We start from the raw sequence: 16065 nt of genomic DNA, 5'->3' as shown, positions 1-16065 counted from the left end.
CTTAAAACCAATGCTAATTGAACCAAACTATAAAGAATAAAGGAATCAATTCCTTTCATAAAGTCAAAGTAATGTTTTATTTTACTGCAGATGAGACAACTTGGCTCCAGGAATTTTCTTTTCTGTTCACAAGACACCCACTCAGACTGCTGGAGTACTGGCTTGTAATGCCATTATTTCTATCCCCACTTCAGAAGTGTTTCCTGTTAGTAACACTTGTGACTGCCAAACTGGGAGATGTTCACTGATAGATAAAGGCTGCTGGCCACCAAGAAACAGTATTCAAGAGTTACTAATCCCAAGTTAGTAAGTATCTTGAACTGCTCTGTTTTAGCATAATTTATACATAAATTGATCATGTTAGTTTAATGCAGTGCCAAGAGACAATGCAAGACTTAAGAGCTATTGCATGCAGCATTTGCTGCCTGGTTTAACTGCATAGAGAACTATCAACCTGATCACCTACATCCTAGGAGAGCTTGCTGGCTTTCCTGAGACCAAAAGCAGCCTGCTAATGAATACTTTGCTCTGCACATGTATTTACTGTGCTAGACAGATGCAGTAAGCCCAGGCCTGTAAAGTGATAGCTGGAAACAGCATATTTACTGTATTGGACAACAATTTGTCCAACAATGGCCTGGTGCTATCAAGAGATGGATTTTGAACTCCCACAGTGTGCAGCCTCACATGCAGCCAGGAGATAAGTAGTTCTGGAAGGGCTCTGGTCACCATCTAAACAACAATCCCAATACGTGCATACAGAAACTGCTCCTAAGGACAGTCTTCCTGAAGAGGAAGCAGGATGTCTTTCCTAGTTTTAAGAACATAGAAGAAACTGACAAACAGCTAAAAGCTCATGCTTGTCTTCTTTCTAGACTAAATTTAACTGCTGTGTCACAGTTGGAAATGGCTTCTACAAGCTTTACTAGGCAGTTTAGCCCTGGATATTGGGAGCTGCAGAAGCCACCACTTTACAACTCCCTAAGTGTGACAACATATATTCAAACTTCACAACCCTGAACTGTAATTAAACTACAAAAAAAAAAAATCTGTTATTTGGATCGAGAAAGCAGGATCTGCTGAGGGCAAGTGTGCACCTGAGTCTTACGTCTACTTGAACATTTTATTAGGCCAAGATTTGAGACAAAAAGATTTAAGGCTTTTCTGATCAAACTACCAAACTGGTGAGTCTATTTAGACTATACAGGCGTAACCAAGTAAGCAGATTCAATTTTTGAACATCGAAAGCACAAGAATTTACATTTCAGTTGACTGGTGCATGACGTTTCTCCATTCCACAAAGAATGGAAGCACCCTCAAATGCTGCATTCTCCACTTAAACCCACTGCTGAGTACTCCCAGTACAGAGCAGTGCAAGAAGACCAAAAACACAAGGACAATGTATAAATCTCAGTACACCAGGAGAATGCCACATGCAATCCAGAAATGAAATTGTGCATACTGTATAGCAATTAAAATCAAGAACCATTTCATTTCTTTTTCTGAGGGTGGGTTTCTACATTTGTTGCTCTATAATCCTGGGATTACAAGCAACTCCCCATCATGGCACACTGAATCACAATACATAACCATTTTGACTATTGAAGTCTCACTCAATCAGCAGGGAAATCATGGTCATCATGGATATTGGTTAGGTAGCTCTATTAACTCTCTGTTCTACCCAAACTTCTGATCACTAGATTATTTATAGAAGAGATCAAGTTTGCAACACTTGACAACACAACTTTGAATGTCAACATCATTAACTCAACCTTGTTGATTCAGAGGACAGATTTATTCACTCTGAATGGACAGAACAATACTCCTTTTGAGCAAGCCTTAACTAGAAAGAATAAAGCTATATTCTTTGAAGCTGATGATAATCCATTCAGTTAGTATATTAGTTTTAAAACCAGGTTACATAGATTCCTTTTAAGAGGTGGACAAAGCTCTGCTAGTGTAGAGAAGGCATTTTCCTTGCCAATACAGCTTGTTTGAAGGGGTTCAAGATAAAGTACAATAAGCTCTTAACAGATCTGACTTTTTTTCATTATTACCTTTACCCATACCCAGGGTAAGGCAGTCCTTTGCAAGATGCATAACTATCTCAGCTGAATCACAGATTTATTTTAGTTCTCACCTGATGTCAGTATAAGCCTGAGACCAAAGAAAAGAAGTTAAAGGTTTTGCACCAGCTCTGAGGACAGTTTCTTGGACCCCGAAGTAATTTCACCATAATTTTTCACAATAAAAAACACACTTAGGCAGAAATGAATAGCACACAGGACATGCTAGCAGAGGTCTCTCATAAAAATTTTGCAACTTCATTTTGTCTATCAACTGTACTTCAATCACATATACACATGAACATTAAAAGCACACTCTCCTCCTTCACTTGGTACAGTCAATAGTCAAAACAGCCAAATGGTTAGAAACGAGCCAATGGAGAACATGATCATTGTAATACCAGTTGAGGATTAAGATTCCCCCACCTGGCCATGAAGTGAACTGTCAAATGGCTACCTTAAAGTTCAGTACTTTTTATGAGATTGGACCATTCTGTACTACCAAACATACAATGTCAGGACAAAGTTCACTCACCATCTGTTTAGATAAGATGCAGGAAGAAAAGTACATAGTCAGTAACAGTTATTGAGATTAAATACCAGATGTCGGTCATTTGAGAAAAGAGCCAGACATGAATTAAAAATTACTTCTTTGAGCTCAAGAGTGCTGCTTAAAGGCAGTAACAACACCACAGGTAGCAGTAAGCAAAGGTCTTCTAGCTTCAAGACCTCATGCTTGTTAAACTTGTTTATTATGTTTAGACTTTTACACTTACTGGCCATCCTTACGACATTTTTGTCACTATCTAGTCAAACCTTCAGAGCTACAAGAAAGGGCCAGGACATGGCAGAAAATATGGCTTTACACCACTACTCATCTATACAAGTGCCCATTACGTTTACAGTATCTGTTTAAAGGGAAAGTACACCAGATGCTGACCTGGTCCTCAGTGAGGATAGGAGGCTGCAGTGCCAGGTCCAAGCATCTCACACCCACTTGGAGGCAAATCATCCAAAGATTACTGAAAGATCTACTGCCAAAAATACAGCATGCAAGTTCAGGCAAGAATTCTTATCCTCATATACATTCTTCTTAGAAAGTTTACATGAAGTATAAAAGCATTAATAAGTAGTAACAAAGCTTAACAGTAGTTTTCATACTGCAATCATAAAGGGTTACTCACCTTTTAGTGCTATTACTTTAGAGGCTGGATTCATGATGGCACTTTCTGCAGAAATTGGACGTCTGATGGGTGTTGTTGGATCACTCATGTCAATTATCACTACTTGTGCCTGCTCTCCTACTTTCTCCCTTATGCAGATGAACTTGTCAGATTCCATTGTTAGGGTGCTGAATCCAATGTTTGCTGGATTAATACCCAAATTTTGGAGCTAGAAAGACAAAAAAAGAGTGTTTTATTATCCTTCCTGTGCTGAAGGTCTAACTCAAGCCTCTGTGTCTAAAACCTCCTCCAGAAGGAAATGCAAGACTGACAAGCTTCTCTGATTACAGTGTACACTATTGAACTATGATTTATCTTCTGAGTCTTTTCATTCCACAGGCAATGAACTACACAATTGTCGATATCCAGGTCCTAAAGACATTCTGAAGTCATACTGTTGATGCAAACTAAAAGGAATTTTAACTTATGTGTTTATTGCTTAACCTGGTTCTAGTAACCTGGTAAGACTATACCAGCAGTAGCATCACTATTCCAGTTTTAGCAAGGCTGGTAAATTCAGTGTTCAAAACCTAAGTGGCAGAACTACAATGTTCAACATCAGTGGGTAGTACAGAAAGAATCAATTACCCTTATGCAACCCACTCCTGGCAAGTGCAGAAGGAAGTCTACACAGCAGGTCTCAACTGGCCTACAAGTGAACTTTTTCATCTTACTTCACAGAATACCTAATTCTTACCAGTGAAAGATAAGAAAGATATGTTACCAGTGAAAGATAAGAAAGATATGTTAAACAGTCATTTCACCTCTTCTTGCCCAAGATGTCATGCCATTAGACTCAACAACAAAGGCAGGGATTGTAATGCAGGCCTCTTCCAGCCGTATGCCCAGCTCTAAAAACATAATTTGTGCTCAACCACACAACAGCAAAAACGAAGTAGTTACTCTAAATGTAACCTGGAGTAATTTTGAGCTGCCAAATAGACTCCTCTACAAGACAGGTATATCTCATTTTCATCCTTTTGTGTTAACTTTGTTTCCATTCACTCTCAATTTCAGTTAACAGGAGGAGGTAGCAGTGAACACACATCACTGTTTCACTGGTCCACAGTAAATCAGATTTACCTATGAAGCACACCCTGGTTTGGTACATCTGTAAACTGCATTTTATGTACCTGTGACAAACCTGAGCACCTGCTTTATGGCCCAAAGCAATGTTTTCAAGCATAGGAACTATATTAGCTTCACTGAAGCTTCTCAAAGGATTAACCTATACTGCTTTTCAGTGCACTGCAAGTGAAAAATTACTGCCCTCAAGGAGAAAGGATAGAATCTACCACCAGCATCACTCAGTCATTACGCTCCTTTGCTACACAGCAACAGGAGCTTCATACAATAGACTGAATTCCTTGGGCAGTAAGACCCATGATGGCATCACAAACACTGTTTTAGTGTGTTTGAGCAAGCTGATCATCGCTTGCTACAGCTTCTGTAATGCTACTCACTAAATCGTAAATTGGGTATGTAACAGAGATACCTTTAAGTATGGTGTGTTGGGACTGTGCCCAAGAATGCCTCAGGAATTGTTTGTATTCTGTTGAGCTGACTAATGAAGAGCTATTCAGCCCAGTAACTGCTAATCTCAACAGACTCAAGTTTCAGTACCGTAATATAAGCCAAATCTACGAATGTGTAAAAGGTCATTTACTCATTCCCATAAAAGTTTCTCAGCAGAACTGAGAGCCATTCAACTAACACCTCACTTTAGGGGTAAATACTTAATACACAACAGTAAACTTCAGCAGGTGTCATTCATTCCAAAAGAGAATCAAAGTTTAGGCACAAGGTCATGCTTGCACCCAGAGTTTTGAAAACAAATCTATGAGGTAGGTGGCTATTACAGGCTTTTGTGTCAGTAAGGAAAGAAGTTTTCATATCAAGACAACTCGTGCACCTTTCATATGTAACACACAATGTTTTAGCACCCAATAAACATGCAAGTTTATCATCCATCAACTTCTGTGATTTTGAATAACAGAGAAATAAACAACAGGCTCTTAATTCCACTGTCCTTGCTCGCTTGCTCTACACCAGACAATGTCCACATATTGTCACAAATTACATGTTCAAGCAGCTGACACTTAAGCACTTTGATGTTGAGTATGTTCCGAGTCCATCTGCCAACAGAGTACAGTCCATGGTAAGAGACTGATTGTCACAGGAGTAGTCAAGAGATTTAACGGCAGCACAGCTAAGCTCCTAAAATGATTTAATTAATCCAAATTCAGATGTATTTCCAGAGTATTGAAGCAGAAACACAGTTTTTTTCAAGGTCTCTTTTCAATTAGTGTGCTTCAGTTTGACCTACTCTTCAAGACACAGCCCCTGGCCACTCATTTTGCAAAGTGAGAACCTTGAGGCATTTCCTTGAAGTTCAGCTTTAAGCCCACCAATAGTCACTTCAAAGCTTCATCCCTGTGCAAGAAAACATTTTGGGGTATCTTCACTAAGACAAGTATGATTTGGCATCATGCTCTGGGTATTAAAATCTTCTGCTTTAAACTATCATAAAATCTAGCAAAGGCTTCAGAAAAGGTAATGCTAAATTCTCCTTGTATCACTGCCATCGTTATTATTAGGGAAACCCGTCACATCTTTTAAAGGCTAAATGCCAGTACTCCCTAAAGGATGGTCATGTGAATACTGCAAGCCTCGGTCAATGTTCACAGTTCACAGTTTAGCAGTCTGAAAACACTGAAGACTGTTCTTACCATTAGGGGAGCAGTAGGTATCCTCCTGAGATAAGTGAGGCACTGTAATAGGCACATTCCTTACTGACTATACAGAAGAATATGAGCAGAATCCCTCTACCATCAAATAAAGGACATCAGCCATCACTTTTACCCTGGATGGAACAAATCTTCCACAATGATCTGAACAGTGTTGTTCTAAAGCACCTTCACCTCCTTCCTCAAGCAGAAAATTATCAGAACTTTATTACAGGAGGTAGCAAGCACTTAGCTATGTATCTTAAAAGGCCTCAGGTGAAGATGCTACAGGTCATTACAGAGGTTATTATATATTAACTAGTGATTTTTCAGTTTATTTTTATAAAGGAGTGAACAGGCCTCTCAACTATTACTAAATTTTCATTTTTTATTATGCTTCTTAGGCAAGCAGTACGCTCTCTCAAACTAAGGTTGTTTTCTTCTGAAAAGAAAGATTCAGCATTAGTCATTACAGAGGTGTGATTTACTACGATTTCCATGATTCCATTTACCATCATTTCCATTATTTCACCCACACTCTACTTCTGAGTAATCCAGTTAAGCCCTACCAAGCACCCCCATGTAGGTTACAGCAAGCCCTGCTGTAGGAGAAAGGGTAACAACATTCTGTTCTACAAGTAACAGCCTAAAGCCTCTCCTGCCCTAATACCCATTAGTGAAAATGGTTCTACACTGTGCGTGTAGCTATCGGGCTGAATGAACCAGATAAACAAAGATGTTTGCTTCACAGATATCTAGTACTACTACAAAGTGGATTAGATACCACAAGACCTTTAAGCATTTTACAGATATTGAGAACCTACTGAAACGGTAAAGATTAAACCAAGATGCATTGTTTCTCAACATGAATTAAGTCACAAAGATATTCAGGATGAAAGACCATTATCGATCAGCTATTTAGTCTCTCCCCCTTCTTTACCAGCATTGTTCCATTTGCTAAGAAATAAAGTCAAGATGTGTCTTTTACACAAGAGCTCTACTAAATATTGAGCTTTCTAATGTATTTCCCTTACTGTGGAGTGCAGTGATCTAGACTGAGCCAGCACAGACCAACTCAGATACTGATACCTCTAGTCTTCAAACTAGAGTCTGTCAAAAAGTCTGTTTCTCTAATGGGAAATAACTAAGCCTTTCTGTCTAATACTGACACACCAGTAATTGGGACCTACCATCAGTAAAATGCTGGAGTCAGAACTCTGAATTTAGTATCTGTCCAGAGGTTTAATAAGTATCCCATTTCAGCTTTATTCCACATAATTCTAGTAATAAATACTTGTTAGAGGTGATCAACTATTGTTTCTAAGGCCATTAGAAAAGAGTAAGGCTTAGTCAGAGGCTGTACATACCCAAACAAATCTGCCTGCTAAAAGCTCTGTAAGCACATATCTTTTTAAACATAATACAAACCAAGAATGCAGTAATAGTTTCCCTTAACTCTTTCTCATGTGGCTACATAAAGCTCTAATCATGCTCAGTAAGGATGTGCATGTAATTGTTGGACATTCCTGCTCAACTGCTCACCCTCACCTCAGCTCCTGCTATAGTTCCCATTCTGACAGCTGAGGGACACCAAGGAAGTATGTAAGACCCAAAACATGCAAAACCACTGGTCTGAGCTGCAGTTGCAATTAGGCTTTCATCTCAAAGGACAGTTTCTCCCTACACAAAAATCTATTTCTGTATGTCTGTGATGAGGATTGGATTATCTACTGAATGAGTTATCACTACCATGTGCAGGGCACTTCTGAATCCAGTGAGCATATCTGGGCTCTTCACCACTGAATAGCTGAATCAAGCCATAATATTTAGCCCTACCTTTTGAATACAAATCTAAATAAATTCACTTACAGCTTGCAAATATCCTGAGTACTACTTAAGTCCACATGTCCAGCCAAAGCAAACTTATGAAAGCCACCCAGCTCAGTCATGCCTATTACACAACAGATAATAATTCTTAATAAGACAAGTCTGAGTATCCAAACAGAAAGTGGTTTTGTCTTAAAAATAATGGAAGTCAATCTTCATCCTTTATGCTTAAAACCAGGATCTTTAGCTTGTCAGTGCTGCACTTATGTATTGAGAGCACGTCATGCACACAAGTTTTCTCACAGAAGTTGGCTGTGCTCAAGAACCTGTATCAGTTACTGAACAGAAAGCAGAACTGTGTGTCTGTGCATCGAAGGGATGATGGATCCAATCTTGGAACCTGAGATCTTACTTAAGCAGCAGTTTTCCCCATAGACAAGCAAAGATTTTTGCTAGTGAGAACTGAAAAAAGCTCAAAGAGGCACAAAGAGATGCTTTTAAGACTAGAGCAATGACTAAGTGAAGGAAAAGTTTAATTTTAGATCAGGAACACTTTGTACACTGGATTCCAGTAGTATTGCTTCCAGTCTATCTACCAGTATACTGGTCTTCTACTGCACTTCCATTGTAAACTACAATTTCCTTGGAAGAGTTCAATCCGGTAAATAATTTATAATTCACTGCTCCAATAGAAACGCCGGAGTTAAGAACCTAATTAAATCACATTAGCTTAAGTAATATGCAGGAGTAATTCACTGCAGCAGGACTTGGCATAGTTTGCACTGCTGCAGCTGGGCAGTCACTAGACAGATAAAAACTAAGCCCTTGTCTTATTCCCCTCCTTTGCTGTGGAACACAAACTCTAATATCTTCTGGGGAAAAAATTAGCAAGATGAAAGTTCTTTATGAAGGCTCATAGTGACAGAGTTCATATCTAAAAATAACTGTTCAATTGCATTAAATGGAGCTGAACAGATTTTAAGTTCCTTCTACCACATCAAGACTTGGATAACTTTTTTGCACTGCAACTATTCTCCGTCCTTCAGCTCACACAGGACTTGAACACCCAAGCTGTAACAACTTCAAATTTAACAAGTGATCGTGCCCTGCAACTGGCAGTCACTCCTCCTGCACAGGCTTGGAGCTACTACAGTCAGAAGGATGATCAACATAAGACAAAATGCGCTGCACAAAGAATGTAAACAAACAAGTCTGCTGGATCCCTAGCACTCCTCCAATACACGGACCAAGATCACTGTTTCACTTCACACTACCATTTATCCACTTCCAGCAAGAGAGAGTGGGAGCGAACAGTTCAGTATTTAGCACTGCAACTTATGTTTAGCTTCTCTGGAGAGCACTTACTGCACGGTTCAGCTCTTCTTTTAGTGAAGTACATACACCTACCTCGGGAAGACACTGAGCTTAAGGGAAATAATGTTTCATCAGCAAAAGGATGAACTTAGAATTAATTATAGCACTAACTGATATTCCAATCACTTAAAGCTGTATTAATTAAAAAGGCTACAGGTAGAAACAGCACACAGATTGAATTAAGGCACAGAAAGATTAAACTTAGGATCACTGAAACACACAATTACATGGAATTGTAACTTTTTTGGCTTTATCATAAAGCAGCACAGTAGATTTACCATATTAATTTTAAATATGATAATTTAACCAGTCAAAACAATTACTTGGAAGGAATGTGAGTGGGGGAGAGAGATTAATCTGATAAGGCTAAATATGTGTGGCAGTGTAGCATTGTGAAGAGAAGGCCTAATGCTTTCACAAATTCTTTACCAGTCAACAACAGGCACCATGCAACATTAATTCATGACTCTTGATTCTAATTTACAACATACAATAAGTTAGAGCTGATGTAACTGTACTGCAGATATCCAGCCAGAGCAAGCACTATGGGTTCCTACATTCCTTCTGTTTTCTGCTCCCTATTTATCCCACCATGTAGGGACAACTGCAGAAGCAGCATGAGGAGGCTACTGCATGCCTACTCCCAGCTACTACTGATCTCGATCTCTTTAGCAGAGTACTGCTTTAGGGCTTCTGCACACAGCCTGGGGGAGAAGTAGGAAAGAGTGAATGCTGAAGTTTATTCCTACATGTTACCAAGAGACATCCCATGTTTTTCCCTGCTCCTCCATGCAGCTTTCATGCCGAGGAAAAGTAACTCAAGCACAGGCTTATCCTTTGCAATACGATCAAATTGCTTAAGAGCAAAAAATAGAGTATGACTTCAGTACAAATCCCTTGAAAAGCGGGTGGGCAGCCCCCCACCCAAACCTGAGGTAGCACAATGCTGATATTGGCAGTGTTGCAAGACGCTCAACACTGGTAATCACAGAAACAGTCATTTAATATGCAAAGCAGCACAGGACACCTCTTTCATATTAAGTGTGATGTCCTCACATCACTATTGTATAGATCAAACACAATCAGCAGGATCAGTTATGCTTGCTAGTTTTAAATGGTAAGAACTACAGGCTCTCTAAGAAGAGTCTGACATCAAAATCACTTTGATCCCAAGTTTCTTACTCAAGACAGCTCTTGAGTTCCACAGCTCTCATAAAGCTATTTGAGATTACCAGAATCACTGCTATAGTGGACACTGGCAGGGAGGAGGTGGAGTGACTGCAGAATTCTTCACCATGTTAAACTCAGGATCAGAATGCATGGAAACTTGATCAAGAGGACACAGGTGTGTCTCCTCGCTTGGACAGAGAGAGATTAGATATTTCTGGAATTCACTCTAATTACTGTTTTTTTGAGGCTAGAGTTCCTTCTAGGGTCACGGGGACAGTTCTTTCAATTAAGCAAAAAAATACTTCCCAAAGGGAGCTGGAAGTGGCCATAACCATTTCCCAAGCTGAAATGCCCAGAGTGGCATTTAGTACACTGGTGGATGATACCCAGTTAGTATTTTGAAATGGATGCCTGATTTGACAGAAAGGGGCGGTACAGCGACAGAAGGATGACTTGCCAAGTCCACTTCCTGTTCTCTCATTCATTTAGCAAATTCCTTTAATTCCTGCCTCAAACTGCACGTTCAGAGAATGCTATTCTCTCACTCCATTTACAACCCTCCCGCACCACCAGGTCACAAGGAAACATATAAGCCGGTTTGTCTGTGCTGCATCCATTAGCCATGGATCTTTTCCAATGCTGGCATTATGGTTTTCACAGGATATTAAGAACAGATCCATGTCATTTTGGGGGAGGATTTTTTTATATTGTTATGTTTGGAAGAAGGGACAGTGGCCGTGCAGCTTCCAAGTCCAAATGGTTTCTTGCACCTCATCTCACCAGTTTCCTCACATCTGCACAAAAAGAGGTTTCCAGGAACCTTCGCGATCCAGAGGCTGATGGTCGTTTAGGCAAAAAGGAAAAACCACAATCTGCCCGCAAGACTGCGGCGTCCGCCCGAACTGAGGCGGGGGAGCGCCCGCGGTGCCCGGGGCGAGCAGCGCGGCTCCGGCGCGGCGCCGCCCCCTCCCCGGAGCGGGAGGTCCCTCAGGCGACGAGTGACTCTGCACAAATCGCGGCCGCTCCGCACGCCGCGGGGACACAGCTCCAGAGACGGAAGGATGGACAGACGGATGGATGAACAGAAGCGGCAGCCCAGAGTCAGCACCGGGCGCGGGCTCGGTCCCGCGCGCCTTCCCGCTGCGCCCAGCGGGACGGCGGCCGCGCTCCGGGGAAAAGGAAGGAGCGGACGGAGCAGGTCCCCCCGCGGCCTGGCCCCCTCTCCCCGCCCTCAGCGTTCCCCCAGCCAGCCTAGGCCTCAGCACCCACTCTCTTAGAGACAGGGTGAGGCAAAGAAGGGGACCCCGACCCCGCGCCTTCGCTGACTCCCTGCGCTCACCTGGAAGTGCTCCTGGAAGCGAATGGGCAATATCTGGGCCATGGCTGGGGGCGAGCTCCCCGGGGCAGGGGCGCGGGGCAGGGGCGGGCGGTGAAGCGGGGCGGCCGCCGGTGCTCCCCTCACGGCGGCAGCGAGCGGCGCAGGCGCGGAGCCCTCGCTGGGATGGCGCCCGGCGCGCCCGCCGCCCTCCTCGGCCTCAGCGCGGGGCCGCTCACTCTCCGGGATCACTCCGCACCTCACCAGCCTGCCAGGGTCTCCTCAAATAGTCCCTCCCTGCAGTACTTCTTCCTCCGCCCATCGCCGCAGCCTCTCGCCCGCCCTCACCCTCCCGCCTTTCTCTGCCCCTCTATCCCTCACTCCCGCTGAGGGTACGGGCTGGGGACGGGGCTCTGAGGAGCAGGTGGTCCCCGCCGCGGCTACGGCCAGCGGAGAGGGGTGGGAGGGGTGGTCGGAGTGCAGGTATCCTTCCGCTGCTGCCACACACGCTCACGTGAGCCGGCCCCCTCCCCGGCTCCCTCCGGCGCTGCCCCCGGCCCACCCTCACTCCGGGCCCCGGGGCTCCTCCCTGCCCACCCTCACACTGACCCTCAGGGCTTCTCCCTTCCCCACAGCCGCGCGGTGGTGCTGGGGCAATGCTCCACTAAGCGCCTCGGGACTCCCGCCGGAGGTGAGAGTAAGGCAGGGAACACCGCTGCCTGGTGGGCACTGGAAGCTGGGAGCCGCTTGCCTGGCGCCTGCTGTGGTGGCTGGCTGTGCCAAAGTGCGACCCTTCTCCTCTTTCTCCTCCTTGGCAGCCCCAGAACCCCGAAAGGCCTTGGGGTCTGGCTGCGTCAGACGGTTGCTCTTGGCCCACCACCCACCAACTTACCCTAGCACCATGTGGGCTGTGCTCCCTCCAGTCATGCCCGAAGGTAGGTGAGGGGGTTTATGGCTAGTTACCAACTATGAAAACAAACTGTTCTGCCCTGTTCAGTTTCTAAATAGAAATAGGGCTCCTTCCCCAAGAGTTGACATTGTGAGTTGGAACCAAGAAGTGAAGGGTCCAACATGCAAGAGATGCATCAACACTTTTTTTTTTCTTTACTCTCACGCCTAGCCAGCCCATTAACATTAGATGAGGGAGATGAAGTTAATGTTAGTGCTATTATACTTCTCCTAAATTACAGTAATCCTTTCAGGTGGAAATGACTGCAGTGGTGCTAGCTCCAGCAGTTTTATCCAGAGCATTGTGTTCACATTTTCCCAGAGAGCTCAGCTCTGGGAAACACAAGATTATAGGAGAATCTCTAATACAAAGCTGAAGAGACCCCTGAAGCCTCAAAACCAGAAGGCAGATTAAAACAATTTCATATACATTACAATTTAAAACCTCATTATTTTCACTCAACCTCATTAATTTTTAATACATGAAGTTGGGAATTACCAAAACTGGGTTAAGATTCTGCAGGAATCATAAACATGGCTTGCTGAGACACTTGGGTTTCTGCTGGCACACACAGTCATGGGCTGCAGCCATGGGGATCCCTTGATGAAGAATGGTCTACAATGGGACTGAGGAAACACTGCTAGCTAGGAAGGAGATGCTGCTAAAGCCCCATCCCTGCAGGAATCTGGGATCTGTAGGTCTCCTCAGAGGACTCAGGACTGGGGTTATGCACCAAAGTCTGGTCTCTCAAAAGAAAGAAGGAAAACTGGAGGTAAAGTGGAGACAACTTTTCTTTGTGGTGGTCCAAAGAGGTTTGAGTAGCATCTGCTCTGTAGGTTTGTTAGTTGCAGTTTAATTTGGTGGGTTATGAGTTTCTGAATGAGGGCAAGTCAGCAGTGCTGCAGAGACAGACTACCAGTGGGACATCAGGATGTATCTGTCACCAGCCCATTTTGGCACAGTAAGATTTCTGTTAACCTCCCTCCCTCACATTGACTTTATGGATGCTAATTAATTACATCTAGAGCTCCCATTTTTGCTAATTTATAGCTATTTCTTAAAAAAAAAAAAGCTACATACTTTCATCACTTATTGTACAAATTAAGTAGTACCTCTTAAGTAGTGTACATAGTTATATATTTTTATATCATTGATATTTTAAAGAAAATTGTGACAAAGAAGCAACAGATTTGTCTCTGAGATATTTTTATTATTAGAAATTACAAATGCATAAAAGTCACTGTGCATTGTGCACAATCTTAGTAGTCTGGCACTAAGCTGCTGCCATGAACTAGAAAGATCACTGGCTAAGGAAACCGAGGTTCTTTTAAAGTATAATTAAAATTAAAGATCTTTGTATTTCTTCACTCCAATTTTAATAATATAGTTCTTCTTGCCCACTCCCAGCTGGCCAAATCCTAATTACAACATCTCATAATTTCTGTAGTAAAAAAAGTATCTCACTTTTCGTAAAAGAGCTTTGACACACTTTTGTCTGCTTATGTCTTTCTCATTTGTACCTTCTTTGCACTGCTCTATGTTTAAATATCTGTCCTTTATAAGACTTGGCTTTGCTGATCCCAAGGGTTGAATTCTTTGCAAATGTGATCAGCTCTGAAGAGTGAGCTGAGAGTGTTGGACATTTTGGCACAAATGAAAAAATAGGAAAAGTATTTTGCCATCTTTTCTCCACTCTGCAGCCTCCTGAGCTTCCACAGCTAAAGAAACTGACCTCTGTACTGTCAGCTGTATGCACTGATGTTTTAACTGAGTCTTTTAACCTTGTTTTCTATATTTATTTTGTTGGGGGTCTCTCAATGAAAAGGCACTACTGGTCTTATTTAAGGTATTTTTCCTACAGTCTATAATCTGTTAAAAGGGAATGTAAAAGGTCTTTAATGGTTTGCTGTGTTAGTGCCCCTGAGATTAGCTGACTGCTACTCCCCTGCTCCTTTATACAAAGCAGAGCCACAGCACTCAGCAGCTGAGAAGGGTGTAATCCCTAGCAATCCCTTAACAATGTAAATGGTAAAGCTCCTGGTAAATGTTTCTCTATTTTTTCCAGAAGTTGCTCTCATCCAAATATTTGGGTTTCTGGCTCATCCTATGGACGGTAGCCTGATGCTTTTTTTCCAATGTTTGAGAAGACCTACATTTTTGTCTTGGAGGGGCTGTTATTTACATGGAAAAATGTATGTATGTTCACAGTCTTCTTCCCACAAAATCAGCAAGGAAGTCTCACTGATAAAGCAATGTGCATTTCTCTTAAATGTTTCTCTCAGGTTCTTGCTCAACAACATCTGTTCGAATCACTGGTTAACACAAGTGTTCAATTTCCAACTGTTTGGCCACTTCCCTCTTTTGATACAAGTAGGTAAAAAAGTCACTGGCACATCATCTGGCCTGTATGAGAAAGCATCCACCACAGGAGACCTGCTTGAGTGACAACACCCAAACATTTGGAGTGCTCCTCAAAGTGCAGCTCCAAGAAACAAGGAGTCTGTGGGTTGGAATTGCACATCCTTGTGCGTGATCACTGCAAACTGCTGGAGAGCTGCTGCATGTGGCAAAGCACTGAATGCAGGATGTTGATCCACATCTGTTCTCAGCTGAATTCTGCCTGGCACTGTCAGAGCATCAATGTTTTGCCTAACAGATAAATGCAAACCTTGGGATTGATGGATCAGCAGTCACAGCACAAAGATGTTTTGGTGCCGTAATAACAGTGTCACAACTCCCAAAGTTCTGTTTCAGTCTCTTGTGGAGAAAATTTTCATTTCATGCATCTCAAGGCCCTCACTGACTGCCCTGTTTGCTTCAGAGTCCAGTTTGAAATTGTACTCCTTGTTTTTCAAACCACACCCTCGCTCCTTGGACTTCTTTCCAGCTTGTCTCCTGGAGACAGTGGAGTCTGCCCCTTTCCTTAGCTCTGTCTCTCTCTCTCCTTCCAACAAACTCCTTGCTGCTGAGACAAGAACTGTCTTCTATCACTGTCTCCCATCCAGAACTGACTTCTTGTACATATCCTGCAGTCCATTTTACTGCAAAGTTCCATTTAAATAATGCTCTTTTTGCCTGGAATTCAATTATTCTTTTCCATCTGTTCTTACTGAATGCATAACTCTGGGTCACATAAAGCACTCTGAGGCTCTGGATGAGTTTCTTCTGTGGTTTTTGTAAGTCATTGCGCAAGCTCCTGAGAGCAGGCTGGTAAAAATTGTACTGTTTTTGAAGAAGTTATTTGAAATATAAAAATTATGTTACAGATTTATTTAATATGTAATTGTTTAATTGTCTAATGTCTAATCCTGTCTCTTTGACAGGAGAATGGTGTCATACACACTTAGCATTTCAAGACAGTCCTGTTATGGTGGATTTTACTCTTGCCAGGTTCTTGACAAAGGTCACTTTATGA

The 16065-nt window shown here is 42.5% G+C and overlaps 1 protein-coding gene and 1 long non-coding RNA gene across 7 annotated transcripts in view; one reads left to right on the top strand and one right to left on the bottom strand.

The window, feature by feature from the left end:
* CLTCL1 (clathrin heavy chain like 1) overlaps positions 1-11882 on the bottom strand; it is a 34703-nt gene extending 22821 nt beyond the window's left edge. For all 6 annotated transcript variants that reach the window (XR_001331557.2, XR_015774286.1, XR_015774287.1 and 3 more), the window contains exons 1-2: positions 11726-11882; positions 3251-3458 (exon numbers count right to left, since the gene is read on the bottom strand). Coding sequence is in view for 3 of the 6 variants with exons in the window: in XM_014253818.2 (XP_014109293.1) it covers positions 3251-3458; positions 11726-11767 (250 nt within the window). In the remaining 3 variants the exon portion in view is untranslated. The remainder of the gene's footprint in view (positions 1-3250; positions 3459-11725) is intronic.
* A 388-nt stretch (positions 11883-12270) lies between these two features.
* Positions 12271-15719, top strand: LOC148182758 (uncharacterized). The gene is made up of 4 exons (XR_015774288.1): positions 12271-12392; positions 12520-12636; positions 14716-14842; positions 14933-15719. It is a non-coding gene; the product is annotated as an uncharacterized LOC148182758 (long non-coding RNA).
* Positions 15720-16065: the final 346 nt, after the last annotated feature.

This window comes from Pseudopodoces humilis, chromosome 20 (genome assembly GCF_049639895.1).
Source record: "Pseudopodoces humilis isolate 2021_Gansu_Grassland_sample_001 chromosome 20, ASM4963989v1, whole genome shotgun sequence".
Lineage (NCBI taxonomy): Eukaryota > Metazoa > Chordata > Aves > Passeriformes > Paridae > Pseudopodoces > Pseudopodoces humilis.
Note: the sequence above shows the minus strand (reverse complement) of the source record. Positions and strands in the feature narration are given on the sequence as shown.